The sequence below is a fragment of the Coregonus clupeaformis genome, chromosome 2 (assembly GCF_020615455.1).
Source record: "Coregonus clupeaformis isolate EN_2021a chromosome 2, ASM2061545v1, whole genome shotgun sequence".
Lineage (NCBI taxonomy): Eukaryota > Metazoa > Chordata > Actinopteri > Salmoniformes > Salmonidae > Coregonus > Coregonus clupeaformis.
Window position 1 is genome coordinate 18,727,700 of NC_059193.1, and position 26,862 is coordinate 18,754,561.

Consider the following 26,862-nt stretch of genomic DNA (forward strand, 5'->3'; position numbering starts at 1 on the left):
AATTTAGGATAGCCAGTGGGACAACCACCACTGGGGGGGGGGGTTGTAGAATAATTACCTTGTTTATTGTTCAATACAAATAAAATAAACATTTATATTCAATATTTAGAACAAAAAAAAAATAGGTGCTGATTTGTCTAGATAAATACTCTGTGTTTTTCAACACGATCCGTCTCTTGCACTTCTGCCTACTGACAGGTGGCGCCGTTATGCCAGCTTTAGTCGCATAGAAACGGCAGCTTCACATAAGTGGATGAACCTCATCGTCTTTGCTAGACAGCCATCGGAGTAGGGGGCACACAAAATCCTCAGCCAACACCTAGCTAGCTAACGGGAATATTGCCTTGGTGACAACCTTTCATGTGTCTTTGTCACCCTGTGCATTCGTGTTGATAAAGGACAGTGGGACCAAGAGATGTCTGCGCCGGGTTTTACGAACCTGAACACCCCTGTCGGTTACAGCATGAACTCTACGCCGAATGGTGGAGCAGCACCCCCCTATCAGAATGGTAAAACAGGCCGTGGAGATACGGCCGTTAGCTAAACTAGCCAGTACCAGTGTGGTTGAAATAGCTAGCTAATGTGGCTGTGTGAATGGGTGTTGCTTGGCTACATATTGCGTCTTGTAATTAGCTTAGCTAACTAACTTACGTAAGCTATAACGGTATTAGCTACTAAAAAACGGACAATTGTCCGTTTAACTAGCAGTAACGTTAGCTAGAAACAGCTAGCAAACCGTTAGCCAGCTACTGTAGCTAGCTTGCTAGCTAACGTCAAAGAGAAAGCTAAACTTTCTAGCTAACGTTACCTAACATCCATTCAAGCAACTAACCAGCTAGTTAGTTAGCAAGCTATCTTGAACAACCACATCACTGATGTATTATTTGTGGTAATATTGGTTATGTTCACAAATGGATGTTGCCAGCAATTATATATCTTTGCTTATTGTACTAACGCAGCCAGGGTCCATTGAGGGGAGGAACCTTTAGGCTAGCTAGCGAGGGTATTGACATATGTCATTACTGGTAGGACAATACACCGGCAGCTAGCTAGCGAAATTATTTTACTGTTGGTTTGAATAAGTCAGTAACTGCTTAGCTGACATTGACATGTTTGATCCCTTCTATAGAATATTTAGTATGTAGGTAGGTAATACTTTTGATAATGGTAGATTACACATTGATGATCACCAATCCTTGGCAAAAATATGCATCAACAATATCTAAATTGTCTGCAAACTCCTTTTTTATTCTAACATTAATCCTGGTTTTGCTAACCTCAACTGTCATTCTCTACAGGTCCAGTAGGACAGACCTACCCATCCACATATCCTTCGACGGGGTACTATGACGCCGGGCCTCAACAGCAGGGCTACCCAACCATTTCAGGACACTGTGCCCCTGCCCCCAACAAATCTCCCATTATGAACAATGACCACAGTGCTTACTACCACCACAACAGCCACCAGCAGCCCACGGCTGCACCTACTGTAGCCCCCTCTGCATTCGGAGCAACCCAAAGCTCCTATCCTCCTCCTCAGCCCTATGGCACCCCTACCACCCTTCCCACCTCAGCTGCCCCTCCAAACCCCCAACATGCACCTCCATTCCAACAACCAACCCCCTACGCACCGCATGGGGCCTACTATGGACAGCAGCAGTACCCCACGACCCCCAGCTGCCCAGGTGCTCCCCTGTACCCCATTATCTCGTACCCCTCTGCGCCGGGAAGCAGTCAGTACGGCACATTGTGTTCCTCCCAGGCTCCCACCGGCCCAGGAGCCGTTTCCAACCAGATAGGCGCCCCACTCCACCAGTGTCCCCCAGGAAATGGCACCAGTCACCTAGCATCTACTGCAGTGGTTCCCTCTGGGTATAGCATGGCTCCACCCGGCCAACCAGCCACAGTCAATGGCCAGGTTAATGCAGGTACAGTCGACTCCTCTGCACTGTTGTGATTGTCCATACATAATCGATTTTGAGTCCCCTTTACTTTTAAATTTATGTGATGACAATATTTGATATACTTGCCTCTGCCTTAATTGTCGTCTTCTCCCCAGTCCAAGCCTCAGTCCTCCAGCACTATGACCAAAGCCACCAGGCAGCCATGGCACATGACCACTACGGAGGAGGAGTCACACACAACACCGGGGGTGCTGACAGAGACAGACCACCTTCAGGAGCCCCTTCTACTTCAGTCCATTCCTCCCCGGGGCATCAGCAAGGTAAATGAGGAGAGAAGAGAGGCTTTTAAACTTTTGAATTAGCCTCCATATCTCTGCCGTAGCTCTGTATTTGGTCATCAGCATTGAAAGTCCTCAAAGGCATGCCCATGTCTGCTTAAGAGGATCCTGCCAGGGCTTTGACAGTCATGGAATTTTGGATGATGGTAAATGACCACAGTCTCCGTTTAATCTTTTTTCTATATATATATATACAGTGAGGGAAAAAAGTATTTGATCCCCTGCTGATTTTGTACGTTTGCCCACCGACAAAGAAATGATCAGTCTATAATTTTAATGGTAGGTTTATTTGAACAGTGAGAGACAGAATAACAACAAAAAAATCCAGAAAAACGCATGTCAAAAATGTTATAAATTGATTTGCATTTTTATGAGGGAAATAAGTATTTGACCCCCTCTCAATCAGAAAGATTTCTGGCTCCCAGGTGTCTTTTATACAGGTAACGAGCTGAGATTAGGAGCACACTCTTAAAGAGAGTGCTCCTAATCTCATTTTGTTACCTGTATAAAAGACACCTGTCCACAGAAGCAATCAATCAATCAGATTCCAAACTCTCCACCATGGCCAAGACCAAGGAGCTCTCCAAGGATGTCAGGGACAAGATTGTAGACCTCCACAAGGCTGGAATGGGCTACAAGACCATCGCCAAGCAGCTTCGTGAGAAGGTGACAACAGTTGGTGCGATTATTCGCAAATGGAAGAAACACAAAATAACTGTCAATCTCCCTCGACCATAGTCACCAAGAAAACAATGGTAACACACTACGCTGTGAAGGACTGAAATCCTGCAGCGTCCGCAAGGTCCCCCTGCTCAAGAAAGCACATATACAGGGCCGTCTGAAGTTTGCCAATGAACATCTGAATGATTCAGAGGAGAACTGGGTGAAAGTGTTGTGGTCAGATGAGACCAAAATGGAGCTCTTTGGCATCAACTCAACTCGCCGTGTTTGGAGGAGGAGGAATGCTGCCTATGACCCCAAGAACACCATCCCCACCGTCAAACATGGAGGTGGAAACATTATGCTTTCGGGGTGTTTTTCTGCTAAGGGGACAGGACAACTTCACCGCATCAAAGGGACGATGGACGGGGCCATGTACCGTCAAATCTTGGGTGAGAACCTCCTTCCCTCAGCCAGGGCATTGAAAATGGGTCGTGGATGGGTATTTCAGCATGACAATGACCCAAAACACACGGCCAAGGCAACAAAGGAGTGGCTTAAGAAGAAGCACATTAAGGTCCTGGAGTGGCCTAGCCAGTCTCCAGACCTTAATCCCATAGAAAATCTGTGGAGGGAGCTGAAGGTTCGAGTTGCCAAACGTCAGGCTCGAAACCTTAATGACTTGGAGAAGATCTGCAAAGAGGAGTGGGACAAAATCCCTCCTGAGATGTGTGCAAACCTGGTGGCCAACCTGGTGGGTTTTGCCACCAAGTACTAAGTCATGTTTTGCAGAGGGGTCAAATACTTATTTCCCTCATTTAAAATGTAAATCAATTTATAACATTTTTTACATGCGTTTTGATGGATTTTTTTGTTGTTATTCTGTCTCTCACTGTTCAAATAAACCTACCATTAAAATTATATACTGATCATGTCTATGTCAGTGGGCAAACGTACAAAATCAGCAGGGGATCAAATACTTTTTTCCCTCACTCTATATATATATATATATATATATATAATTTTTATTTTTTTTACAGTTATGACTGTTACTTTATTTTCATGACGGTCTTCATCCATAACCGTCAGTTATACGGTAATTTTACCTGCCCTAGTTCCTGCATTTTTACATTTATGTGGTTCTCCGTCCTCACCTTGAGGACCTTCATTAAATGATTGATGAAGGGATCTGTATTTCATCATTCAAACTCACTTCTTCTAGGCTTAGTCTAACTAAGTGAATTTTGTTCCTGTCCTGTCTCGCTCTCTGTTTTCTCTTCTCAATAGCTACAATCCTACCATTTTCTTTTTTTTGTCTCAATTTGGTAGAAGCTAGTGAGAAGTGATGTTTTGACAGGCGAATCGCAAGCATCCTCACCACACAGACACAGATTTCTTAGACTCCCAGTCCTCTGGCTCCATCCTCGTCCCCTCCACATAGTTGACGGTTCTTCTGTTTTGTACCCTCTCCCACCCCTCTACAGGCGTGCACTACGGATATGTAGGCAATAGTGGAGCTAGCTCTGCCAACGCCTCTACCAACGCTGCCCCCTTGTCATCCAGTTCCGATGAGGATGTTGATGAGGAGGAGGAGGATGAGGAAGCAGGTCTGCTTATAGCTTTTATTCCCATCCCTCCCCCACCCGCCCGCCCATCATCTCAACCTAACTCCAATAACCACCCAACGAACCCGACCCTCACATCAACCCATGCTGCACTTACTTTCCTTTCAACCCCAGGCACTTTGCATTCATACTCATGTCTCAAAGCCACCTCTGACCATCTCTAGCAGCTTGCCTGCCCCCAACTTGCAGATCCATCTTTCTCTGCTGCCCATCTGACGGCCTCCACGCATTCAACATCTACGCCATATCTTCTCCCAACATTATCAGTGTTCCCAATAAATATTTGATGTTAGTGATGTGAGCTCGTTGTAACTAAAATCACTGAAGCATGTCAGTCAGAATGGTGTGAAGCATCTGATCAGTTAACCTCTTCTTGATCAAGTTAGGATAAGCCTTTATTAAGCCTAATTCGAAACCATCAGTTAAAAAATGTGAGTAGGGTGTAGTGTTTGAGAGTAAATTAGCTGTTTTAGAATATGTTAGTCTTCTTGACATGCAGGCTACGCACTCGTTCTTGTGCCATTCATGTCCTTAGTTTTCCTCTCAGCTCTCACCAACTAACCATTTGGGAATGTCTTGTCTGCATTTCAATTACAGGCAGTGATCCAACTGGTTTGAATAAAAAGCTTCTGATTTCTTCCCATTGGAATTTCAAAATTATATCCTCCTGAAAAAAAATAGATTTTTGCATGATTGGTTTTGCATTTAGATAAGCAAAATAAATGTTTAGAGCAGACATACAGGACCAGTCAAAAGTTTGGACACACCTACTCATATTTTTACTATTTTCTACATTGTAGAATAATAGTGAAGACCTATAAACTATGAAATAACACATATGGAATCATGTAGTAACCAAAAAAGTGTTAAACAAATCAAAATATATTTTATATTTGAGATTCTTCAAAGTAGCCACCCTTTGCCTTGATGACAGCTTTGCACACTCTTGGCAATTCTCTCAACCATCTTCATGAGGTAGTCACCTGGAATGCATTTCAATTAACAGGTGTGCCTTGTTAATTTGTGGAATTTAATGCGTTTGAGCCAATCAGTTGTGTTGTGACAAGGTACGGGTGGTATACAGAAGATAGCCCTATTTGGTAAAAGACCAAGTCCATATTCTGGCAAGAACAGCTCAAATAAGCAAAGAGAAACGACAGTCCATCATTACTTTAAGACATGAAGGTCTGTCAATCCAGAACATTTCAAGAACTTTTAAAGTTTCTTCAACTGCAGTCGCAAAAACCATCAAGCGCTATGATGAAACTGGCTCTCATGAGGACCGCCAGAGGAAAGGAAGAGTAAATGCTTCACAGAGTTCAAGTAACAGACATATCTCAACATCAACTGTTCAGAGGAGACTGGGTGAATCAGGCCTTCATGGTCGAATTGCTGCAAAGAAACCACTACTAAAGGACACCAATATGAAGAAGAGACTTGCTTGGGCCAAGAAAAACGAGCAATGGACATTAGATTGGTGGAAATCTGTCCTTTAGTCTGATGAGGCCAAATTTGAGATTTTTGGTTCCAACCGCCGTGTCTTTGTGAGACACGGAGTAGGTGAACGGATGATCTCCGCATGTGTGGTTCCCACCGTGAAGCATGGAGGAGGTGATGTGGGTGTGCTTTGCTGGTGACACTGTCAGTGATTTATTTAGAATTCAAGGCACACTTAACCAGCATTACTACCACAGCATTCTGCAGCGATACACCATCCCATCTGGTTTGCACTTAGTGGGACTATCATTTGTTTTTCAACAGGACAATGACCCAAAACACACCTCCAGGCTGTGTAAGGGTTTTTTGACCAAGAAGGAGAGTGATGGAGTGCTGCATCAGATTACCTGTCCTCCATAATCACCCGACCTCAACCCAATTGAGATGGTTTGGGATGAGTTGGACCACAGAGTGAAGGAAAAGCAGCCAACAAGTGCTCAGCATATGTGAGAATGCCAAGAGTGTGCAAAGCTGTCATCAAGGCAGAGTGGCTACTTTGAAGAATCTCAAATATAACATATTTTGATTTGTTTAACACATTTTTGGTTACTACATGATTCCATATGTGTTATTTCATAGTTTTGATGTCTTCACTATTATTATACAATGTAGAAAATTTAAAAAAATTAAGAAAAACCCTTGAATGAGTAGGTGTATCCAAACTGTTGACTGGTAGTGTAATTTAACATAATTTTCGATAGATCCCTATCTGGGCCAGTCAATAGCCTACACTTTGTTTGGAACCTGAAATCTTAGCCACTTCCATAGTTATGCTATCCTGATTGATAATGATATTATTCATACTACATTTCACATTTTGTTATCAGCATACATGCAGTGTTTCAATGACAAGGTGTTGATGAGTGTCCCAGGGGTGCTGGTGCGTCCCACCCTTGGGTAGTGTTATTGTCTAGAGGTTAACAGCTTTTTATATATAGCAGGTCCCCTGTTACCACGGGCCAGCAGGCTCTCTGCTGCTCACTGGTCTCCAATGGGAAAAGGGTATTGAGCTGCGGCATGTCAGCACTAGTAGCTAACACTCATTAGCACCTTGGCTAATTTAAGTGGGGAAAGTGTGTAACTCTTTACCCTCTGCCCTTGCACTCTAAACGCCCTCTGTCATTTTCACACACATTTTTTGTCACAGATGTTTCTCTTTGTTTGTCCTAGTTCTTCTCGGGTGGTTTCTTATTCCCTGCAAAGCTGGCCACTCATCATTCAGTCGCTCTCCATTGCTTGGCCATCGTTTTGTTTAGGCCTACTTCTTTAGATTTTTTTGTATCATTATAATATGTCTAATTATCTGAATTCAGATGTGTGAGGAGGGCTTGTCAGTTGTCAGTCATAATACATGTTTCCCCAGGCCCAGGTTCTTTAATATCTAGAGCACTTAATCCACTGGGGTGGCAGGCAGATTTAGCTGCCTGGGATAATTGGAGCTCATCCAATGAGGCAGCGCTATCTTGGTTCAGTGTCACAGCCCTCCATTTTGCCCAATTGGATTAATCGACTCGTTCAGAACCTGCTTCCAGTGCGTGGGTGTGGGTTGCAAGACTTAAAATGCCTTCTCCCAGAGATCTGGAAGGGAAGGCTGGATGTACACAGCCTAGAGAGATGATGATGATGATGACTGCTGCCTGTCTATGGCTTCACCTATTTCCCTATTTCAGCAGCATCACATTCCTCCTGACCTGCTTACACACGCCTAACGTCCATCTTTCATGTCATTTTTATCCCGCCAGCATGTGAGTTGTAATATATATTTTTCCTTCTCCCCCTCGTCCTTCTCTCCATCTCTTCCTTCTCTCCCCGTCTTCCTTTCCCCCGCCCTCAGGCGGTGATAGTTCCTCAACTACCACCGGCAGTGTGTCCCCGGTGCCCAACAGCTACGACTCCCTGGAAGGCGGCAGCTACCCAGGTACATACTGTACTTAGCTCTTAAAAATCCAGCGCTACATTGAGGAGACATTTGAAACATTTGACACAATTGAACGTTTCTAGTGCCACATTTCTCTCCGCTCAACCACATCCCCAATTGCACTAAGTGGGCAGGCAGTTATCCATTGGTACAATCAACCCTAATGTTTCTCACTCTTTTTCTAGAGTCCTCCATTCCTCCCTCAGCCGATATTACCAAACAGGCCCCGCCCTTTGGCTATGGTTACCCCAGCATGCAGCCAGCCTATCAGCAGAGGCCGTCCCCCAGGACAGACTCCTCTCCCTCCCACGGCGGGTACAACCAAACTTGCTACCAGCATTTGTCACAGGTAAGTTGTTCTGGTACAACCCACCTGGTTGTGTATGACTAAAAGAGAAGATATATTCCTTATTCTAATATGGTCCCTCATGAAATACATGAAAAGGAGTTGGCCTACTAAGTCAAAAAGGAGTTGGCCTACTAAGTCAAAAAGGAGTTGGCCTACTAAGTCAAAAAGGAGTTGGCCTACTAAGTCAAAAAGGAGTTGGCCTACTAAGTCAAAAAGGAGTTGGCCTACTAAGTCAAAAAGGAGTTGGCCTACTAAGTCAAAAAGGAGTTGGCCTACTAAGTCAAAAAGGAGTTGGCCTACTAAGTCAAAAAGGAGTTGGCCTAATAAGTCACTGCATGTCAATCCATTTCTCTGGGTCATATTAGTGTTGTGGACATCGGTTCCTTTCTATCATGTTCATCTCTTCCCCACACCTGACCCTTGTGGTAATGATCTACCGATCTCTAGTGACTGTTTGACTAACTGCCTCCTGTTTGTCCATGCAGCCCTTCCCTAACATGTGCCAGCTGTCTGCGGCCCTGGGGGGGCTGAGCGGTGTGCCAGAGCTGGAGGTGGAGGCGCTGCGGCCCGTGAACCTGCTGCAGGAGAGGAACCTTCTACCCCACCGGCCCCTGGATGCCCCTGAACCCAACCTCAACGCTGACCTCAAGAAGGCCAACTGCAGCCCGGAGTAAGGGGGAGGGGAAGTTTGAGGATTTTCTGGTATCTGAACACAACACTAACAGACAATATGCAGCATAAACCGAAACACTAGGAATGACAAGTGCGATCCCAAGTTTATTGATAGGCTCAAGCAAAACACAAATTGGAAACCTTGTGGATATCAAACGTACTTCTGCTCTATCTCCACACTGCATTGTTCCTCCATAGTCTCCTCTCACTCAATGAAACATATTAGCTCATGCCTGACAAAGCTGTGCTAAACGCTCTTCTCTCTCCCCTCCACAGCACGTTCAGGTGTACCCTGAACAACATCCCCCAGACCCAGGCCCTGCTGAATAAAGCCCGGCTGCCCCTGGGCCTGCTCCTGCACCCCTTCAGAGACCTCGCAGTAAGAAGACACCCAACCCTAATACAACCTGTGCCCTGTCCACAAACATCCCCTAGCCCCTAACTCCTATGCACTGGTGTAGATCTGAGAGGATTGGATAGGTGTAAGCAACTGACATTTCAGGGAGGTACCAACTTAGAAGGGCAATTGAATTGAAACGCTACATTGAACATAGCACAAATGTTTTGTTGTGGAATTGAGTGAATATCCTAGAATAAAACACTTCAGTGGTTATTTATATTGACTGTGGTGTTCAGTGCCCCTAAATAACACCCTGTTGACCTGAGTTCAGAAACAGAACAGCAGGAGGCAAGGCAGGATGAGCTGGAGGGTGAGGAGGTGCAAAAAGCCATGATTTTAGGTTCAGTGAAAGTGTCAAGTGCAAGGTGCTAAAAGTACAAAAAGCAGACTGTTGATATATGGGCTTTACAGAAAGGAGTCCACTCCTACAGATGCATATTGCAGACGCAGGTTCGATCAAATGTAGAACACATTTTCATGAATAACTTAATGAGTAACAAACCACAAATCAACGGTCATCTTCATCACAGAATCTTTCTTTCTCTCTATCCATAGCAACTCCCAGTGATCACATCCAACACCATAGTGAGATGTCGCTCCTGTCGTACCTACATTAACCCCTTTGTCTCCTTCCTGGACCAGAGGAGATGGAAATGCAACCTCTGCTTTAGGGTCAACGATGGTACGGATCCCTCTATTAAATATGTGTACTTAGGGCAGCACTGTCCAAATGATAGATGTTAAATAGCATCTGCTAAATTACTTGAATGTACATATTCTCCCCCTCACAGTTCCTGATGAGTTCATGTACAATCCGGTGACCCGCTCCTATGGAGAGCCCCACAAGAGGCCAGAGGTGCAGAACTCCACCGTGGAGTTCATAGCCTCTTCAGATTACATGGTGAGTGATTTTTAGATCAGTGTTCATTCATCCAGAAACAGTTTGCCCTCAATCCTCTAGAGGGCAGGTCTCCATCAGATACTGTGATTTCCAAAATCAGACTGTCAGTCTGCAGATGTGAACTGGTTGAATGTTTTGAGTAAAGTATGTGTATGGGTGTTGTCCCCAGCTGCGGCCCCCTCAGCCTGCAGTGTACCTGTTTGTGCTGGATGTGTCTCACAACGCGGTGGATGCAGGCTACCTGAACGTCTTCTGTCAGACCTTACTGGAAAACCTGGACAAGTGAGTAGCTTCGCTCCTGGATTCTGCTTTAGTAGTTAAGTCCGTCACCATTTATACACATGGTGAACGATACGATTTGGTCAAATACGATTTTAATCGAACAGTTCAACAGGGAGCAAACCATCTGAAGTGTATATACTTGAACTATAAAGTAAAGAAAGATGTATCGGTTTTCTTTCTTGCCAGGAAAAAATTAAAGAGAAACATTAAATACTTTAGCAGGACTGTCCTTCCTGTTTTTCCCAGGAAATTATCCTGTTCTTTGTCGTAACTATTCAAAACTAGCTCTGACGAAGGTTCACTGCTGGTTCCAATGTCTGGAAAATCTCAGTCACGTCAACTTCAACTCCATAATCCCACTTTTTGATGTGAAAAGAGTTCACCAGAACACACTCACACACATCTGGTATCTCTCAAACCAGAGAGGTATTCTGCCATTTCCTGACCTGTTCCGTTGTACAGTGCTATTATATGCCGCGGCTAACTCTCCAGGGGGGACTGTTCTGTGTCTCAGGATGCCCGGGGACACGCGCACCCGAGTGGGCTTCATCACCTTCAACAGCACCATCCAGTTCTACAACCTCCACGAGAGCCTCTCACAGCCCCAGATGCTGGTAGTCTCCGACATCGACGGTGTGTGTTCTGTGTGTGTTCTGTGTGTGTTCTTTCAGTCAGCTCCCCTCATCCACCTTCAGGTCCACTACCTAAACATCCTCAGCCTGGGTGCCAGTCGGTTTGTGCTCTAGCCAACATGTCATTGTCTTGCCAAACAGCTCTTTTTTTTTTCTCCCTCAAACCGACATGTCACTTATTCACTAATGGTAGAAATAGTGTGTACTGTAGAGATGTAATGACTTATCCTTCTGCTGGTGAATATTGGCATTGCTCCAAGTGAAATATCCCAGGACATTGAATGTGAGCTGTGATGATTCCGTCTTCGTTTTGTTTTTGTAGATATCTTCATTCCAACCCACGACAGTCTACTGGTGAACCTGAAGGAAAGCAGAGCGGTAAAGGTTTTTATTTGACTCAGAATGTGTGGAACTATTTGTGTTAACCAGCCTGTGATGACACTGGTTATCTTGACTGGAGGGTGAGAGTCTTTGTGTGTTTTTGACCCTGTGTGGTTGCTTAAGTGTGATAGTCCGTTTTCTTCTGATGCTGGTGTGTGTGCACCTTTAGTCATTTTGACTGCTCTCTCTTTCTCTCCCTCTGATCTCTCTCACTTCCCCCTCCTCCTCCCAGCTGGTGAGGGTCCTGTTGACCTCCCTACCCAGCATGTTTAGCCAGACCAGGGAGACCCACAGTGCCCTGGGCCCAGCGCTGCAGGCTGCCTACAAGCTCATGTCCTCCACGGGGGGCCGCGTCTCCGTGTTCCAGACCCAGCTACCCACGCTGGGCGCCGGCCTGCTGCAGTCCCGGGAGGACCCCAACCAGAGGTCCAGCAACAAGGTATGAGTGCTGAGTCGCACACACACATATACACACTGTCAGACCATATGCTTCTGTAATGTAAGGTTCAGTTGTCTTAAGAAGTGTGTTCTGCATGTTATGTTGTGACAGGGGGTCCAACACCTGGGCCCAGCCACAGACTTCTACAAGAAGCTGGCCCTGGACTGTTCTGGCCAGCAGATAGGAGTGGACCTCTTCCTCCTCAGCTCCCAGTACTCTGACCTGGCCTCAATAGGTAAGACGTGATCGTCCATTCCTTAGATGATATAATAGACAGGTTACTGTTTAGGAAAATGTTAAAAAGTTGAGAAAGATTGCTCCGGAGTGGCGCAGCGGTCTAAGGCACTGCAGTGCTTGAGGCGTCACTACAGATCCGGGTTCGATCCCGGGCTGTGTCGCAGCCGGCCGCGACAGGGAGACGCACAGGTGGCCCAGCGTCGTCCGGGTTAGAGGAGGGTTTGGCCGGCCGGGATGTCCTTGTCCCATCACGCTCTAGCGACTCCTGTGGCGGGCCGGGCTCAGGCACGCTGACACGGTCGCCAGTTGTACAGTGTTTCCTCTGACACATTGGTGCGGCTGGCTTCCGGGTTAAGCGAGCAGTGTGTCAAGAAGCAGTGCGGCTTGGCAGGGTCGTGTTTCGGAAGGACGCATGGCTCTCCGTACGGGAGTTACAGCGATGGGACAAGACTGTAACTACCAATTGGATATCACGAAATTCGGGTAAAAATAAATACAAATAAACAGTACAAAAGTTGAGAAAGAGACTGCCGTCTTAAAGATAATGGATTTGGCAAAATATAATATATCAGTCATTAGAGTAAACCTAAGTCTAAATACAGCATCCTATTTCTCTCTCCTCGGTCCAGCGTGTGTGTCAAAGTACTCAGCGGGTAGTATCTTCTACTATCCCTCGTTGCACCATGTTCACAACCCGGCCCAGCTGGACAAGTTCCAGAAGGATCTGGAGCGCTACCTCACCAGGAAGATCGGTTTCGAGGCTGTCATGAGGATACGCTGCACCAAAGGTAGGGCTCAAAGGTTTTGGACAAGTGTGTAGTCTGCCTCCCTAGACACTGGACTAGGGTCTATTTTGTTCATTTTGTCTTCAAATGGTTATGATTTTGCAAGGGTAAGCTACTCATAGATATTTCATTTTGTATTGTCAAAGTAATTTTATTTCTTTTTCTGAAAGGTGCTGTTGTCACTCACCAAACAGTATACATTTCTTGACAATTTCTAGATATATGTAACGGTTATCATTTCTAAGTATGTCTGTCTCCTTGGTCGACAGGCTTGTCCATCCACACGTTCCATGGGAACTTCTTTGTGCGCTCGACGGACCTGCTGTCCCTGGCCAACGTCAACCCAGACTCGGGCTTCGCCGTGCAGATGTCTATAGAGGACAGCCTGGCCGACACCTCACTGGCCTGCTTCCAGGCTGCGCTGCTGTACACCTCCAGCAAAGGTACACACACACACACACACAGTGTCATCTCTTAAACACCATCTCACCATTTCATTTATTGTGGAAATATTTTCTTGAAATGCTTGAAATGAAGAGAAGTCATTCCACCTTTTACTTAAATAAATAATAAATAATTAGTCCTAGTTCTAGTACAAAGTTATTTTAATATAATCTAACGAAGATGAATGAATTTACCCTCATCTCTCATTCTTTCTCTCCCCCTCCCTCCATCCTCCTAGGGAAGAGGCGGATCAGGGTCCATACTCTGTGTCTTCCAGTGGTCAGCCAGCTGAGTGATGTATATGCCGGGGCAGACGTTCAGGCCATCACCTGCCTCCTAGCCAACATGGGTGAGTGTGTATATATACGTACACTGCATTTGTTCATGGGACCCGATTTGATTTATTCATATATTTCTATTTGAATTTCTATGAACAGCCATTGACCGGTCGATATCGTCAAGCCTGTCGGATGCCCGGGATGCCCTGGTGAATGCGGTGGTGGACTCCCTGAGTGCGTACAAGAACACGGTCTCTAATCTGCAGCAGTCTGGTCTCATCGCCCCTGCCGCCCTGTGTCTCTTCCCCCTCTACGTGCTGGCACTACTCAAACAGGTCTGTCTGGGCGCTACACACACACAAACACAAACAAACACATGGCCTGCAGACAGGACTGGACACATTAACACAGCCTGGGTTTGTGTACATATACCCACCCCCCTACTCACACTTTCCTACCCATAAACCCACACTGGGCCTTTACACATACCAATTTTTACATTTACATTTTAGTCATTTAGCAGACAGTCTTATCCAGAGCGACTTACAGGAGCAATTAGGGTTAAGTGCCTTGCTCAAGGGCACATCGACAGCTTTTTCACTTAGTCGGCTCAGGGATTCGAACCAGTGACCTTTCGGTTGCTGGCCCAACGCTTTTAACCGCTAGGCTACCTGCCGCACAGCCCCTTTAGCCAGAATAGCTTTTGTATGTACTGTATGTCTCCTTCACTAGTTAAGTTAGAAGCGGTTCAAGCTGTCAATGCTATCCCTTCTCATGAATCTGTGCTCCTCCTCCTCTTCTCCTCTTCTTTCCCCTTCCTCCTCATCTTCCTCTCCACCTAACAGAAAGCACTGCGCACAGGGACCAGCACGAAGCTAGACGAGCGCGTCTTCGCCATGTGTGAGTTCAAGAGCCAGCCGCTGCAACAGATCATGCGCATGGTCCACCCCGACCTCTACCGCCTGGACACAATGTCAGACCAGGTGAGAGATCACACAACGCTTTGAACAACTGATCCAAGATCAGCACTCCACTGACCTCAGGTGTTATGAGCTATATAGCAAATGAGTGAAAACAGTTGTTGGATCAGTTCTTAGATACAGTGATTCCATAGTGGTGGATCGAGACTGATTTCTTATGTATTTGTAGCATTAGACTGGTTCCAAGCTGGAAACATTGGTTTAGTTTACCTGGTGGGTCACAAGGATACTAATACGATACTGCTTTACCCTTTTCTGTCCACAGGGGGCACTCCACCTGAACGACTGCATAGTGCCCCAGCCCCATCTGCTCCACCTCACGGCTGAGAAGCTGACCAGAGAAGGCGCTTTCCTCATGGACTGTGGCAGCGTAAGACCTGCTATGCTCTGTCAAATGACCAAAGTCCCTGAAAAACTAACCTTGTCTCTGTTTGAAGACTTTAGCAATGCACTCCTTCATCCGTTCCTCCACGATAATAACAGATCTGACAAGGTTGGATAGGTGAAGGCAATATTTGTAGTAACTCTGCGTTCACATATTCAGTCACGTATACACTGAGTGTACAAAACATTAGGAACACCTTCCCTAATATTGAGTTGTACCCCCTTTTGCCCTCAGAACAGCCTCAATTCGTTGGGGCATGGACTCTACAAGGTGTCGAAAAGCATTCCACAGGGATGCTGGCTCATGTTGACTCCAATGCTTCCCACAGTTGTCAAGTTGGCTGGATGTCCTTTGGGTGGTGGACCATTTTTGATACACACGGGAAACTGTCGAGCATGAAAAACCCAGCTGTGTTGCAGTTCTTGACACACTCAAACCTGTGCGCCTGGCACCTACTACAATACCCTGTTCAAAGACACTTCAATATTTTGTCTTGCCCATTCACCCTCTGAATGGCACACACACAATTCATGTCTCGAGGCTTAAAAATATATTTTTTTACCTGTCTCTTCCCCTTCATCTACACTAATTTGAAGTGGATTTAACAAGCGACATCAATAAAGAATCATAACTTTCACCTGGTCAGTCCATGTCATGGAAAGAGCAGCTGTTCATATATATATATATATATATTTTTTTTTTCTCTTTTAGGGTGTAGATCAGCTTTAATATTGCAGATATATTGTAACTTCCATCAATGTAATTGTCTGCATCACTTCCATGTTCATAATGGTTTGCACACTCAGTGTAGATCAGTGTTTACCTCAAGGAAGGGAATGATGGAAAGAATCATGTATTTTAACAAGGACCCTTGTTACTGTCCCATGTAGAAATGTACACTACATTGACTTCCTTTCTGTTCTCTTCTCCAGGTGTTTTACTTGTGGATTGGGAAATGCTGTAATGAGATGTTCATTCGGGACGTGCTGGGCTGTCCAAACCATGCTTCAATACCACCTAACATGGTTAGTCAGGCACAAACATTCATTATACACAATGTGACATATGTATTGCTGTGTATAACTCTATGTTGTGTGTCCAGCTGGTGCTTCACAATGAAATAGTACTGTACTTAGTCAGTTCAGCTAGGGTGGCATTCACTTTTAGTTTGTTTGTTTGGTTCTCCTTTTTGACGAATGGCCATGGCTACCTAAATAATGTCATACCACACAACATGGATGTGTTACAACACAGGCCGAGTAGCAATTGTCAAGGTTTTGTTTGTGTTTTTTGATTCCATATTTTGGGAAAAGACCAACACATCCCTAAACCACAGGCATGCTTCACATTCCGAACCACACGTACATATTTCACTAAACCACACACACACCAGACGTGTGGAGATCTGGCATTGAAACCAACCACTAGTTCTCTTTAGTTATTTTTTTTTACACACACAGTGTAGACAGTCTTGAGTAGTAAAAACAATACTGTGGATCTTTTTTTCTTTGTCTCTTATGAATACCAGACCCAAATTCCTGAGCTGGAAACCCCTCTGTCGGAACGACTGCGCACACTCCTCGCCTGGCTGCAGGACTCGAGAACCTTCAGCTCAACACTTCACGTCGTGACGTAAGTCAAGTGCCCCTGGTCTGATCCATTGATGCTTGTGTTTTTGGTGCAAAGTGAGTGCCTTGGTCCGTGTCATGTAGGAAGCCGTCAGTTACCACATACAGTGAGTGTACAAAACATTAGGAACACATTCCTAATATTGAGTTGCACCCCCCTCCCTTTTCAAACCGGTGTGCCTGGCACTTAAATATTTTGTCTTGCCCATTCACTCTCTGAATGGCACACATACACACTCATTCTTTAACCTGTCTCCTCCCCTTCATCTACACTGATTTGAAGTGGATTTAACAAGTGACATAAATAAGGGATCAAAGCTTTCACCTGGATTCACCTGGTCAGTCTGTCATGGAAAGAGCAGGTGTTCTTAATGTTTTGTACACTCAGTGTATGTCTGATGTTTTTTATTTTTATTACCTTTATTTAACTAGGCAAGTCAGTTAAGAACAAATTCTTATTTACAATGACGGCCTACACCGGCCAAACCCGGATGACGCTGGGCCAATTGTGCGCCGTCCTATGGGACTCCCAATCACGGCCGGTTGTGATACAGCCTGGAATCGAACCAGGGGGTCTGTAGTGACGCCTCAAGCACTGAGATGCAGTGCCTTAGACCGCTGCGCCACTCGGGAGCCCCCCTGGTGGTAAGAAAGGCATGTTCAACGGAAAACATGCAGCCTCTGTGAGGGTCATTGATGGATGGCTACGATTAAGGCCCACTATAGTGAACGTTGTTTGGGTTTCAGTTCGTTCTACCGTCATGCTTGTGCATTGTTGGACTATGACATTAGGCTGCTGTGAGGATCAGTTTGCTATGAATATCTACGGGCCATAGGACAATTCTTCATACCAAATGGAAGTTTTACAAATTCAAAGAGGCCTTTTAGAGTATCAAAGTAATTTCAATAGACTGTAAATGTATTCAGACTATATGCGCTCATTCTTATTTCACATGCTTATTCATTTCATTACTTCTCCCTGTAGGGATGATGCTTCAGCTAAGACCAGCTTTTTCCAGCACTTGGTAGAGGACCGGTCGGAATCAACCTTCTCCTACTACGAGTTTCTGCTCCACATCCAGCAACAGATGTCTAAGTAGAACACACAGAGCAGAATGCCCCTTGGGCCTCGTGTAGAAAAACAAAAACAGTGAACGTGGCACATGGTAAACAGGAAGTTCCCTCAGACTTACCACAGAGGGGACAACACAACCACCCCAACCCCACCCACCCTAGTGCTCCGGTCAACCACGGTCAACCACAGCCTATGACCGGGGGAGGCAGGTGGAAGGACCGGAAAGAAAATGATAAATCAGAGTGACAAAGTGAAGATGACTTCCGGAGTTGAAGTGAAGGAATATGCCGTTGGACTCACAGATCAAGTGGTGCGCTCTTAACAAGCTGCTTCTTCAACCAGCTCGCTCCCTTTCTCCTTTCTCCTATCGTCGTAGCTCCACGTAGCATCTCTCCCCAAGGGAAAGCCAAGGATGCTACTTCTTCCTCATCTGATTAAGTTGACCCTTCTCCGATACGCCCCCGCATGTTGTGGTATGATCCACATTTAGTTTTTTTATTGTTATACATCCTCCCCATCCTTCTCCCATTTCCTCCCACATATTTTCAAACTCATTAACATAAGAGTACAGCATCCCCCCTCTTTGTTTTCACTGTGTGTTCTGGAGCTACCTCTGTCACCATTGTGTTTGCTGCTTGTAGTCGGGTGATTGGCTACCCTCTGCTTAACAGGATGCTAGTCAACAGTGGTTGAATACCCCGCCCCTGCACCTCGACTCCTCTCCCAGCTGTTCAAATCCTGTGTCGTCAGATGAAACTGAACCCTTTGTAAACTAGCCCCATCTTGTTTTTTGAGCCGCTACCAGAAGTTGCTATCCACTTTGTAACTATTGAAAATAATATTTTATGTGCGATAATTTATAATTTACCAGCTTATTAAATAAAATGAAACGGTATTCCGCTTGATTATTATTTCCCCTCATATAACAGTAGGACATTCACATATTTTGTGGAGGGGTATACTAGAAAGCAGGATCAATGAGTTAGCCAGTTAACTTGCGTAAATATTCTGAAATTACTTTTTATTCTTTAGAAATATAAGCTTGAAATGGGCATGGTCTAATGACTCAATAACCAAAAACACATATCTAAGTTTATATTTCATAATGAACCAGAAAATCTAGTTATTTCTGGTTGTTTATCAAAGTTAGCTGGCTAACTCATTGATCCTGCTTTGTAGTATTCCCTTCAGGTGTTGCAGAATGTGTCTGCTGTAGTATAAGCTACAGTGGAGGGCGCTCATCAATGTTTGTTTCATGGTTTGTAGGGAATATTAAGTTGTGTATCGTGTGACAGAAACTGTTTTTTGCTTTGGTTTGGGAGACACAACTATGGTGAAGTGATTGGCAGGAACTTTGCATTTATTTTGGTAAGTGAACATCTACGTTCCCTACTGATTTCTCTAAGACGCCGATCACAGACAAATTAGAGGCGTATTGCAGTTTTTGTTCATATAAGGCAACTGAGTAAAGCCACAATGGTTAAAGGAAATGGAATGGACTGTTTCCTAGATGAAAAGGATCGGAATAGAAGATCTTTTACATATTGAATTAACCACTTCGCTAATGACTATAATCAGTTTTATCTTCACTGCATGCTTTAAAAAGCACTTCTGTTACTAAGTTCCCTGCTTTATTTCACCAGCTATGTATACTGTCGTACACTCAGTAGTATAAAACTATAAAGGAATCCTTTAGCTTTATCCCTGAAAAGGTATTAACATCCATCCCTTTGTGTTCTCAGAAATTAGACCCAATGTTTTGGAAGACATTCTGCCATTTTACTCACCATATGTCTCCTAGTAAACAGCTAATTTTCTAATTTGTGAATTTTCTAAGACAAGGTTGACTAACTCGAAAAGGGGACATACCTGAGATGTACTAAAGATACATATGCTGTAAATATACACACAAATGAACCGTCCTGCCTCTCTCTCTGACTCCTTGGGCCTTCCTGGTCCATTTGCAAACATCGCTGGTTCCCACATGGTTAACTTGTTATTTTAGTAAGCCATAACAACAAAGTTATACTGTTTCTTTATCAACGTCCAACTGGAAAGAACATTTTTCTCTCCATTGCATCTCAAGTTTTTTCATTTACTTTTGAGACAAACCACCAATGCCACTAATCATTTTACATAGAACATACAGTACTTGTTGCGTTTCACACATCAAAAAGTTATTAGACCATTCAATTAGTGCACAAATGTTAATTTCCTGCAGTGTTGCAAGTACGCGCACACACACAATCCTTGAAAAAGCTAATCAGTCAAAGGATATTTTCTTTACTTTTCAACTCCACCTACTCAGGGAAGTGTCACAGCACAATTCATGAGCCCCTCAACAACAAACAAACTACTGCTGTTGACCAGCTATATTTAAACACCCATTTTGACTGGACGGCCCCTAGACACACCCACTTCAACACCCCCTTTCACTCACCAGCAACCCCCTTTTCCGTCACCACCACAGTATGTCTTAGATATTTTCATTGGGCATGATGTCACAGTTTCCCCATTCAGCCTTGCATCATGACTACATTTACCCATTTTGATATCCAGAAAAGAGGGGTTTCTACAGTAGCTTTCTGTCCATGTTGTGGCTACTACTGGAAATCTGATTTGAGACAACCGTTTAAAGATATGCTTTTCTCCCTCCTTTCTTCCACTGTCTTCTTAAAGCAAACTGAACTTGTTACACACACAGGCCCCTTATCTCATGTGGTAAGGACTATCTACTAATGATATGCTGCTTGAAGTTTTGGGGTGTAATCTTGGCTTCAACGAAAGGTATGTTCTGTGCTGGTCTTGTAAGCTTACAATGGAGTATTGTTTGACAGGATATACTGCAGATAGTAGCGGTTCTCAAAATAGAGAAAAAAGTATTCTTTGTAGTCCAGTGAAAAACTGCGGTTGAACACCAGATAATACCCAGAAGTCTCCTTTTTATCCATATGGTAAAATAAACATGACCTCTTCTGCAGCTAAAAGAATCTAACCAAGAGCCATGTTTATTTTCACATGGTAGCATATTATGAAGTAAAATACTTTTGACAACGTAGTAATAGTTTATTGTTCCATGGTAATAAACAGTCCGCTTCCACATCTGCTGTTAGCAGTTGAATTACACAAACCAACTTCTTTACAACACTCAATGTTTGCATTACCATGAACAAAAGGGAGCTCGTGACGCTCGGTTATCGAGGTCATCATACGCAATTCATGCAAGTCTCATCACCTCTATTTGTCTCTGGTTTTATGGGCAGTACAAACAAGTGTTTGTTCAGTTTTCCCGCAGCTTGACACCAATACACAAACAAACACCTCCTCCTCCCCTCCTCCATTAACCGCTCCAACCGTCAGAGAGCGAAAGAGAGTCGGCTGGGAGTTTATTTTGATGAGCACTCCTTCTTGAACAGGCCTGACTTCTAAACTTGATCCATATCCAGAACAACTTGTGAGAGACTCCCATAGCGCTGTTGGCAGGAGGTTCTCATAGAGACATGGGGCACCACAGTATATCAATTATGTTGCTTCCTCAGTTAATGCAATATTTCTCTCACGAAAGGCAGCCTGGGTAAATCAAATAGGTTTGAGTGTTCAGAATAGATAGCCTACCAAGATTTATTGAATTTCAGCATATGAATGGCAGTGCCTCCATCCAGAGGCGTCATGCCTATAGAGCAGGGGTGTCAAACTCATTTTAGCTCAGGGGCCACATGGAGGAAAATCTATTCCCAAGTGGGCCGGACCGGAAAAATCATGGTATATATAACTTAAAAACAACAACTTCAGATTGTTTTCTTTGTTTTAATACGATCAACATACAACATAAAGCTGGAGCCTGAGGACAGTGTGTCCAAAATAGTACAAGCACAACATCACTATTAATCATAAAACACGTCAAGTTTATTTGAAAATTCTAAAAAAAAGAACACACAAAACACACAATGCCTCAGTGATTAACAGAACTGTTTCACAGATCACAGAACTATATCAGGGTGTCATTTCTCAGGCAGAAATGTAGATAAAAATAATGAAATCCTGTTCCCCAAACAAGTGCAAGAACCACAGAGTCAATAATAGGTTAAATATACAAATAAAATAAAATCAATTAAAAACAATAGCACATCAACATATAAACATAAAGCTGGAGCCTGAGGACAGTGTCCAAAAGCACAACATCACTATTAATCATAAAACACCTCAAGTTATTTGAAAGTTCTGAGGACAAAGAACACACAAACACACAATGCCTCAGTGATTAACAGAACTGTTTCACAGATCACAGAACTTTATCAGGGTGTCATTTCTCAGGCAGAAATGTAGATAAAAATAATGAAATCCTGTTCCCCAAACAAGTGCAAGAACCACAGAGTCAAGAATAGGTTAAATATACAAATAAAATAAAATCAATTAAAAACAATAGCACATCAACATAAAAACATATAAACATAAAGCTGGAGCCTGAGGACAGTGTCCAAAAGCACAACATCACTATTAATCATAAAACACCTCAAGTTATTTGAAAGTTCTGAGGACAAAGAACACACAAACACACAATGCCTCAGTGATTCACAGAAGTATATCACAGATCACAGAACTATATCAGGGTGTCATTTCTCAGGCAGAAATTTAGATCAAAATAATGAAATCCTGTTCCCCAAACAAGTGCAAGAACCACAGAGTCAAGAATAGGTTAAATATACAAATAAAATCAATTAAAAACAATAGCACATCAACATAAAAACATAAACATAAATCTGAAAGCGTTGCTCAAACTCCCGTAACAGTCCCGTTATTTTATCTTTGAACCGCTTCATGTCTGCACACATGTTGGGTCGCGTGACACATTTTCAGACAGGGAAGTGAGCTGCATCACCACCGGCAAGTTGCGTCTCCCACAATGACAGCTTCAACTTGAAAGAACGTATGCTGTCATAATACTGCGTGACAACTTTGTTCGCCCTTGCAGCTGTTTGTTCAAGTTATTCAGGTGCTCTGTAACATCCACCATAAATGCAAGGTCCTGCATCCATTCTGCGGAATGAAATTCTAACACTGGTTTGCCCTTTTTCTTCCATGAACTGTTCAATTTCTTCTCGTAAATCAAAGAAACGCCTCAGCACAGCACCTCGGCTTAACCATCTTACCTCAGTGTGGTATGGCAGGCCATAGATGTGGTCTTTCTCTCTGAGAAGGCTGTCAAACTGACGGTGATTCAGGCTTCTGGATCGGATGAAATTAACAGTTTGGATGACCACCTTCATGACGTTATCCATCTTTAATGACTTGCAACACAAAGCCTCCTGGTGCAAAATACAGTGAAAAGTCAAAAATCACGTCCTCCATTTGCAGATTGCACTTTCTCTCTGAACTTTGTACCAACGCTGCTTTTTTCCCGATCATTGAGGGCGCACCATCTGTAGCCAGGCTGACAGCGCGGGACCAGTCCACTCCGACCCTGTCCAGTCCGCGCCCGGCGAGTGCGGTAAAAATATCAGCTGCTGTCGTTGTATCTGTCACTCGGCACCAACTCCACGAACTCCTCGGTGACGTTCAATGTGTCATCAACTCCCGCGGATGAAAATGGCCAGTTGTGCAACATCTGTAATGTCCGTGCTTTCATCAATTGCAACGAGCGCTAATAAATGACTTTACTTTTTGCTTCAACTGGCTGTCCAAATCCACTGAAAGATCGAAATCCTGTCTGCAACTGTGTTTCTTGTCAGGCTGATATTTGCAAAAAGCCTGCTGCTTTTCAGGGCACACAATCTCAGCTGCCTTCATCATGCATGTTTTACAAATTCACCCTCACTAAATGGTTTTGAAGCCACTGCGATTTCACTAGCAATGAGGTAGCTAGCTTTCACTGCAGCGTCACTGATGTCTCGGCTGTGAGTAAACACAGACTGCTGTTTCTTCAGACCCACCAACAGTTCATTCACCTTCTCTCATCTCCGCTGTCCTTGAAAGTTGTCATATTTGTTGGCATGAAGACTCACATAGTGGCGGCGAAGGTTATATTCTTTCAGCACTGCAACATGCTCTGAACACACCAAACATACAGCTTTCCCATTCAATTCAGTGAATAAATAGGATGACCATTTTCTTGGAATACTCTGCACTCTGCGTCCACTTTTCTCTTTTTGACAGAGACATATTGGGGCAATGAGGGTGCCAAAGCACATAATGTTAAAAGTAGAAGCCGTAATAAATATCGCTTGGGCAAAACAAAGTAGCTCATTGGCTGCACGTGCTTGACCTACTTGCTCTGCCCCGGTATAAACAGTTTGCTTGCTTAACACAATTGCTATTGCGCCATCCAGTGGACGCAAATGGAACAGCAGTTTATTTTATTGAAAAATTGCAGCGCATTTTTATACTTTACAAAAAAAAATATATATATATTTTTTTTCAAAATCATCTCGCGGGCGGATTAAACCCGTTTGCGGGCCTGATCGGCCACGCGGTCGTATGTTTGACACCCCCTGCTATAGAGGGCACAGGGGCACTTCCCCCTCAAAGTGTGTTTGTTTTTCTCTGTAATACTACTAGCCACTTGGCAATTTTATGAAGTTGACTTTAGCTAACCCAGATAGGTTCCCAATCTCCCAACCTCATAACTAGCTACCAAGAAGCCATTTCAGGCTATCAATTAGGTTAGACTAGCTATTTTGTTTAACTATTTTAGCTGGCATGCCTGCTGGCAAGGTTGGGAGACTTTAGAAAAGCAGGCAATAACTAAATGTACTTAATAAGACACATTCCTTTCAATATTTCACCTAGATGTAAGCAGAGATGCAGAATAGCATATTTACCAGTGGGTAGAGACCGCTCAAGAGGTATGCTTAGATATGCAGAAAAAATATACATATTTTTTACCTACAATTAAGCTAAAGATTGCAGGACAAAACTGTTATAGGTGTTTCAGGGGGGAAATGCTCAATTCTCCAACTAGCCCCCCTCCGGACCACCCACCAGCCATCCTCACGTACTTTGTGCCCCCTCAGATTTTGGGGGTGCATGACGCCCTTGCCTCCATCTGTGTGACTGTAGCTATTATTGTACTTGGCCAGAAGAGTAAGTAATAGTAAGACTCAACTCGGTCCGTACCCTGGGGCCTAGGGCGGTAGCCTACAGTGAGGGAAAAAAGTATTTGATCCCCTGCTGATTTTGTATGTGCCCACTGACAAAGAAATGATCAGTCTGTAATTTTAATGGTAGGTTTATTTGAATATTGAGAGACAGAATAACAACAACAAATCCAGAAAACGCATGTCAAAAATGTTATAAATTGATTTGCATTTTAATGAGGGAAATAAGCATTTGACCCCCTCTCAATCAGAAAGATTTCTGGCTCCCAGGTGTCTTTTATACAGGTAACGAGCTGAGATTAGAGCACACTCTTAAAGGGAGTGCTCTAATCTCAGCTTGTTACCTGTATAAAAGACACCTGTCCACAGAAGCAATCAATCAATCAGATTCCAAACTCTCCACCATGGCCAAGACCAAAGAGCTCTCCAAGGATGTCAGGGACAAGATTGTAGACCTACACAAGGCTGGAATGGGCTACAAAACCATTGCCAAGCAGCTTGGTGAGAAGGTGACAACAGTTGGTGCGATTATTCGCAAATGGAAGAAACACAAAAAGAACTGTCAATCTCCCTCGGCCTGGGGCTCCATGCAAGATCTCACCTCGTGGAGTTGCAATGATCATAGAACGGTGAGGAATCAGCCCAGAACTACACGGGAGGATCTTGTCAATGATCTCAAGGCAGCTGGGACCATAGTCACCAAGAAAACAATTGGTAACACACTACGCCGTGAAGGACTGAAATCCTGCAGTGCCCGCAAGGTCCCCTTGCTCAAGAAAGCACATATACAGGCCCGTCAGAAGTTTGCCAATGAACATCTGAATGATTCAGAGGAGAACTGGGTGAAAGTGTTGTGGTCAGATGAGACCAAAATCGAGCTCTTTGGCATCAACTCAACTCTCCGTGTTTGGAGGAGGAGGAATGCTGCCTATGACCCCAAGAACACCATCCCCACCGTCAAACATGGAGGTGGAAACATTATCGCTTTGGGGGTGTTTTTCTGCTAAGGGGACAGGACAACTTCACCGCATCAAAGGGACGATGGATGGGGCCATGTACCGTCAAATCATGGGTGAGAACCTCCTTCCCTCAGCCAGGGCATTGAAAATGGGTCGTGGATGGGTATTCCAGCATGACAATGACCCTAAACACACGGCCAAGGCAACAAGGAGTGGCTCAAGAGGAAGCACATTAAGGTCCTGGAGTGGCCTAGCCAGTCTCAGACCTTAATCCCATAGAAAATATGTGGAGGGAGCTGAAGGTTTGAGTTGCCAAACGTCAGCCTCGAAACCTTAATGACAAATCCCTCCTGAGATGTGTGCAAACCTGGTGGCCAACTACAAGAAACGTCTGACCTCTGTGATTGCCAACAAGGGTTTTGCCACCAAGTACTAAGTCATGTTTTGCAGAGGGCTCAAATACTTATTTCCCTCATTAAAATGCTAATCAATTTATAACATTTTTGACATGCGTTTTTTCTGGATTTTTTGTTGTTATTCTGTCTCTCACTGTTCAAATAAACCTACCATTAAAATTATAGACTGATCATTTCTTTGTCGGTGGACAAATGTACAAAATCAGCAGGGGATCAAATACTTTTTTTCCCTCACTGTATGTGGCCCTTCATAAATCTGCCCAATTACGTAAGACATCCTGCCTTTACGTTGTTTAACAGCGCTTCTCCACCCCTTCTACACATCTTCTTCATTGGCCAGCTTACTGAGACCACAGGAAGTCAGCTTCCTGCCATTTGCACAAGTCTGGCTTCCCAGCTTGACGATTTATTAGAGCCTTCTTTAGTGCTTCCTCTGTGAAGGAGCTGTGCCACCACCGAGAGCAGACCAAAGCGGGCACGCTCCAATGCTTCTTGCTCTGTCCCCAGCCCAACACTCCTCCATAACTCAGCAGCCTCATTTCCTCCCCCAGGTCCAGGCGAATTTGATTCCTAATTTCCAGAT

General features: G+C 44.2%; 1 protein-coding gene across 2 annotated transcripts; it reads left to right on the plus strand.

Annotated features, from left to right (window-relative positions):
• Positions 1-199: 199 nt before the first annotated feature.
• Positions 200-18,705, plus strand: sec24b (SEC24 homolog B, COPII coat complex component). 2 transcript variants are annotated; one of them, XM_041840651.2, is made up of 24 exons: positions 200-509; positions 1,299-1,928; positions 2,060-2,224; positions 4,387-4,509; positions 7,859-7,942; positions 8,128-8,291; positions 8,777-8,961; positions 9,240-9,342; positions 9,919-10,045; positions 10,155-10,264; positions 10,434-10,546; positions 11,061-11,179; positions 11,501-11,556; positions 11,792-11,998; positions 12,110-12,233; positions 12,865-13,023; positions 13,290-13,463; positions 13,703-13,813; positions 13,902-14,077; positions 14,588-14,725; positions 14,988-15,092; positions 16,040-16,132; positions 16,636-16,739; positions 17,721-18,705. In XM_041840651.2, exons 1-24 carry the CDS (start codon positions 416-418, stop codon positions 17,833-17,835), a joined length of 3,579 nt encoding a protein of 1,192 aa, XP_041696585.2. In that variant the 5' UTR covers positions 200-415; the 3' UTR covers positions 17,836-18,705. The 2 variants fall into 2 exon arrangements, with proteins under 2 accessions (XP_041696585.2, XP_041696595.2); XM_041840661.2 differs by lacking the exon at positions 4,387-4,509 and having other exon boundaries at positions 201-509.
• The last annotated feature ends 8,157 nt before the right edge of the window (positions 18,706-26,862 follow it).

What these genes read in the sequence shown, in the direction of transcription:
- sec24b (XM_041840651.2), top strand. Translation starts at nt 416, where the DNA reads ATGTCTGCGCCGGGTTTTACGAACCTGAACACCCCTGTCGGTTACAGC. An exon ending in TAGCCTCTTCAGATTACATG is followed by an intron (nt 10,265 to 10,433) that starts GTGAGTGATTTT and finishes TGTTGTCCCCAG; the next exon opens with CTGCGGCCCCCTCAGCCTGC. An exon ending in GGTAGTCTCCGACATCGACG is followed by an intron (nt 11,180 to 11,500) that starts GTGTGTGTTCTG and finishes TTGTTTTTGTAG; the next exon opens with ATATCTTCATTCCAACCCAC.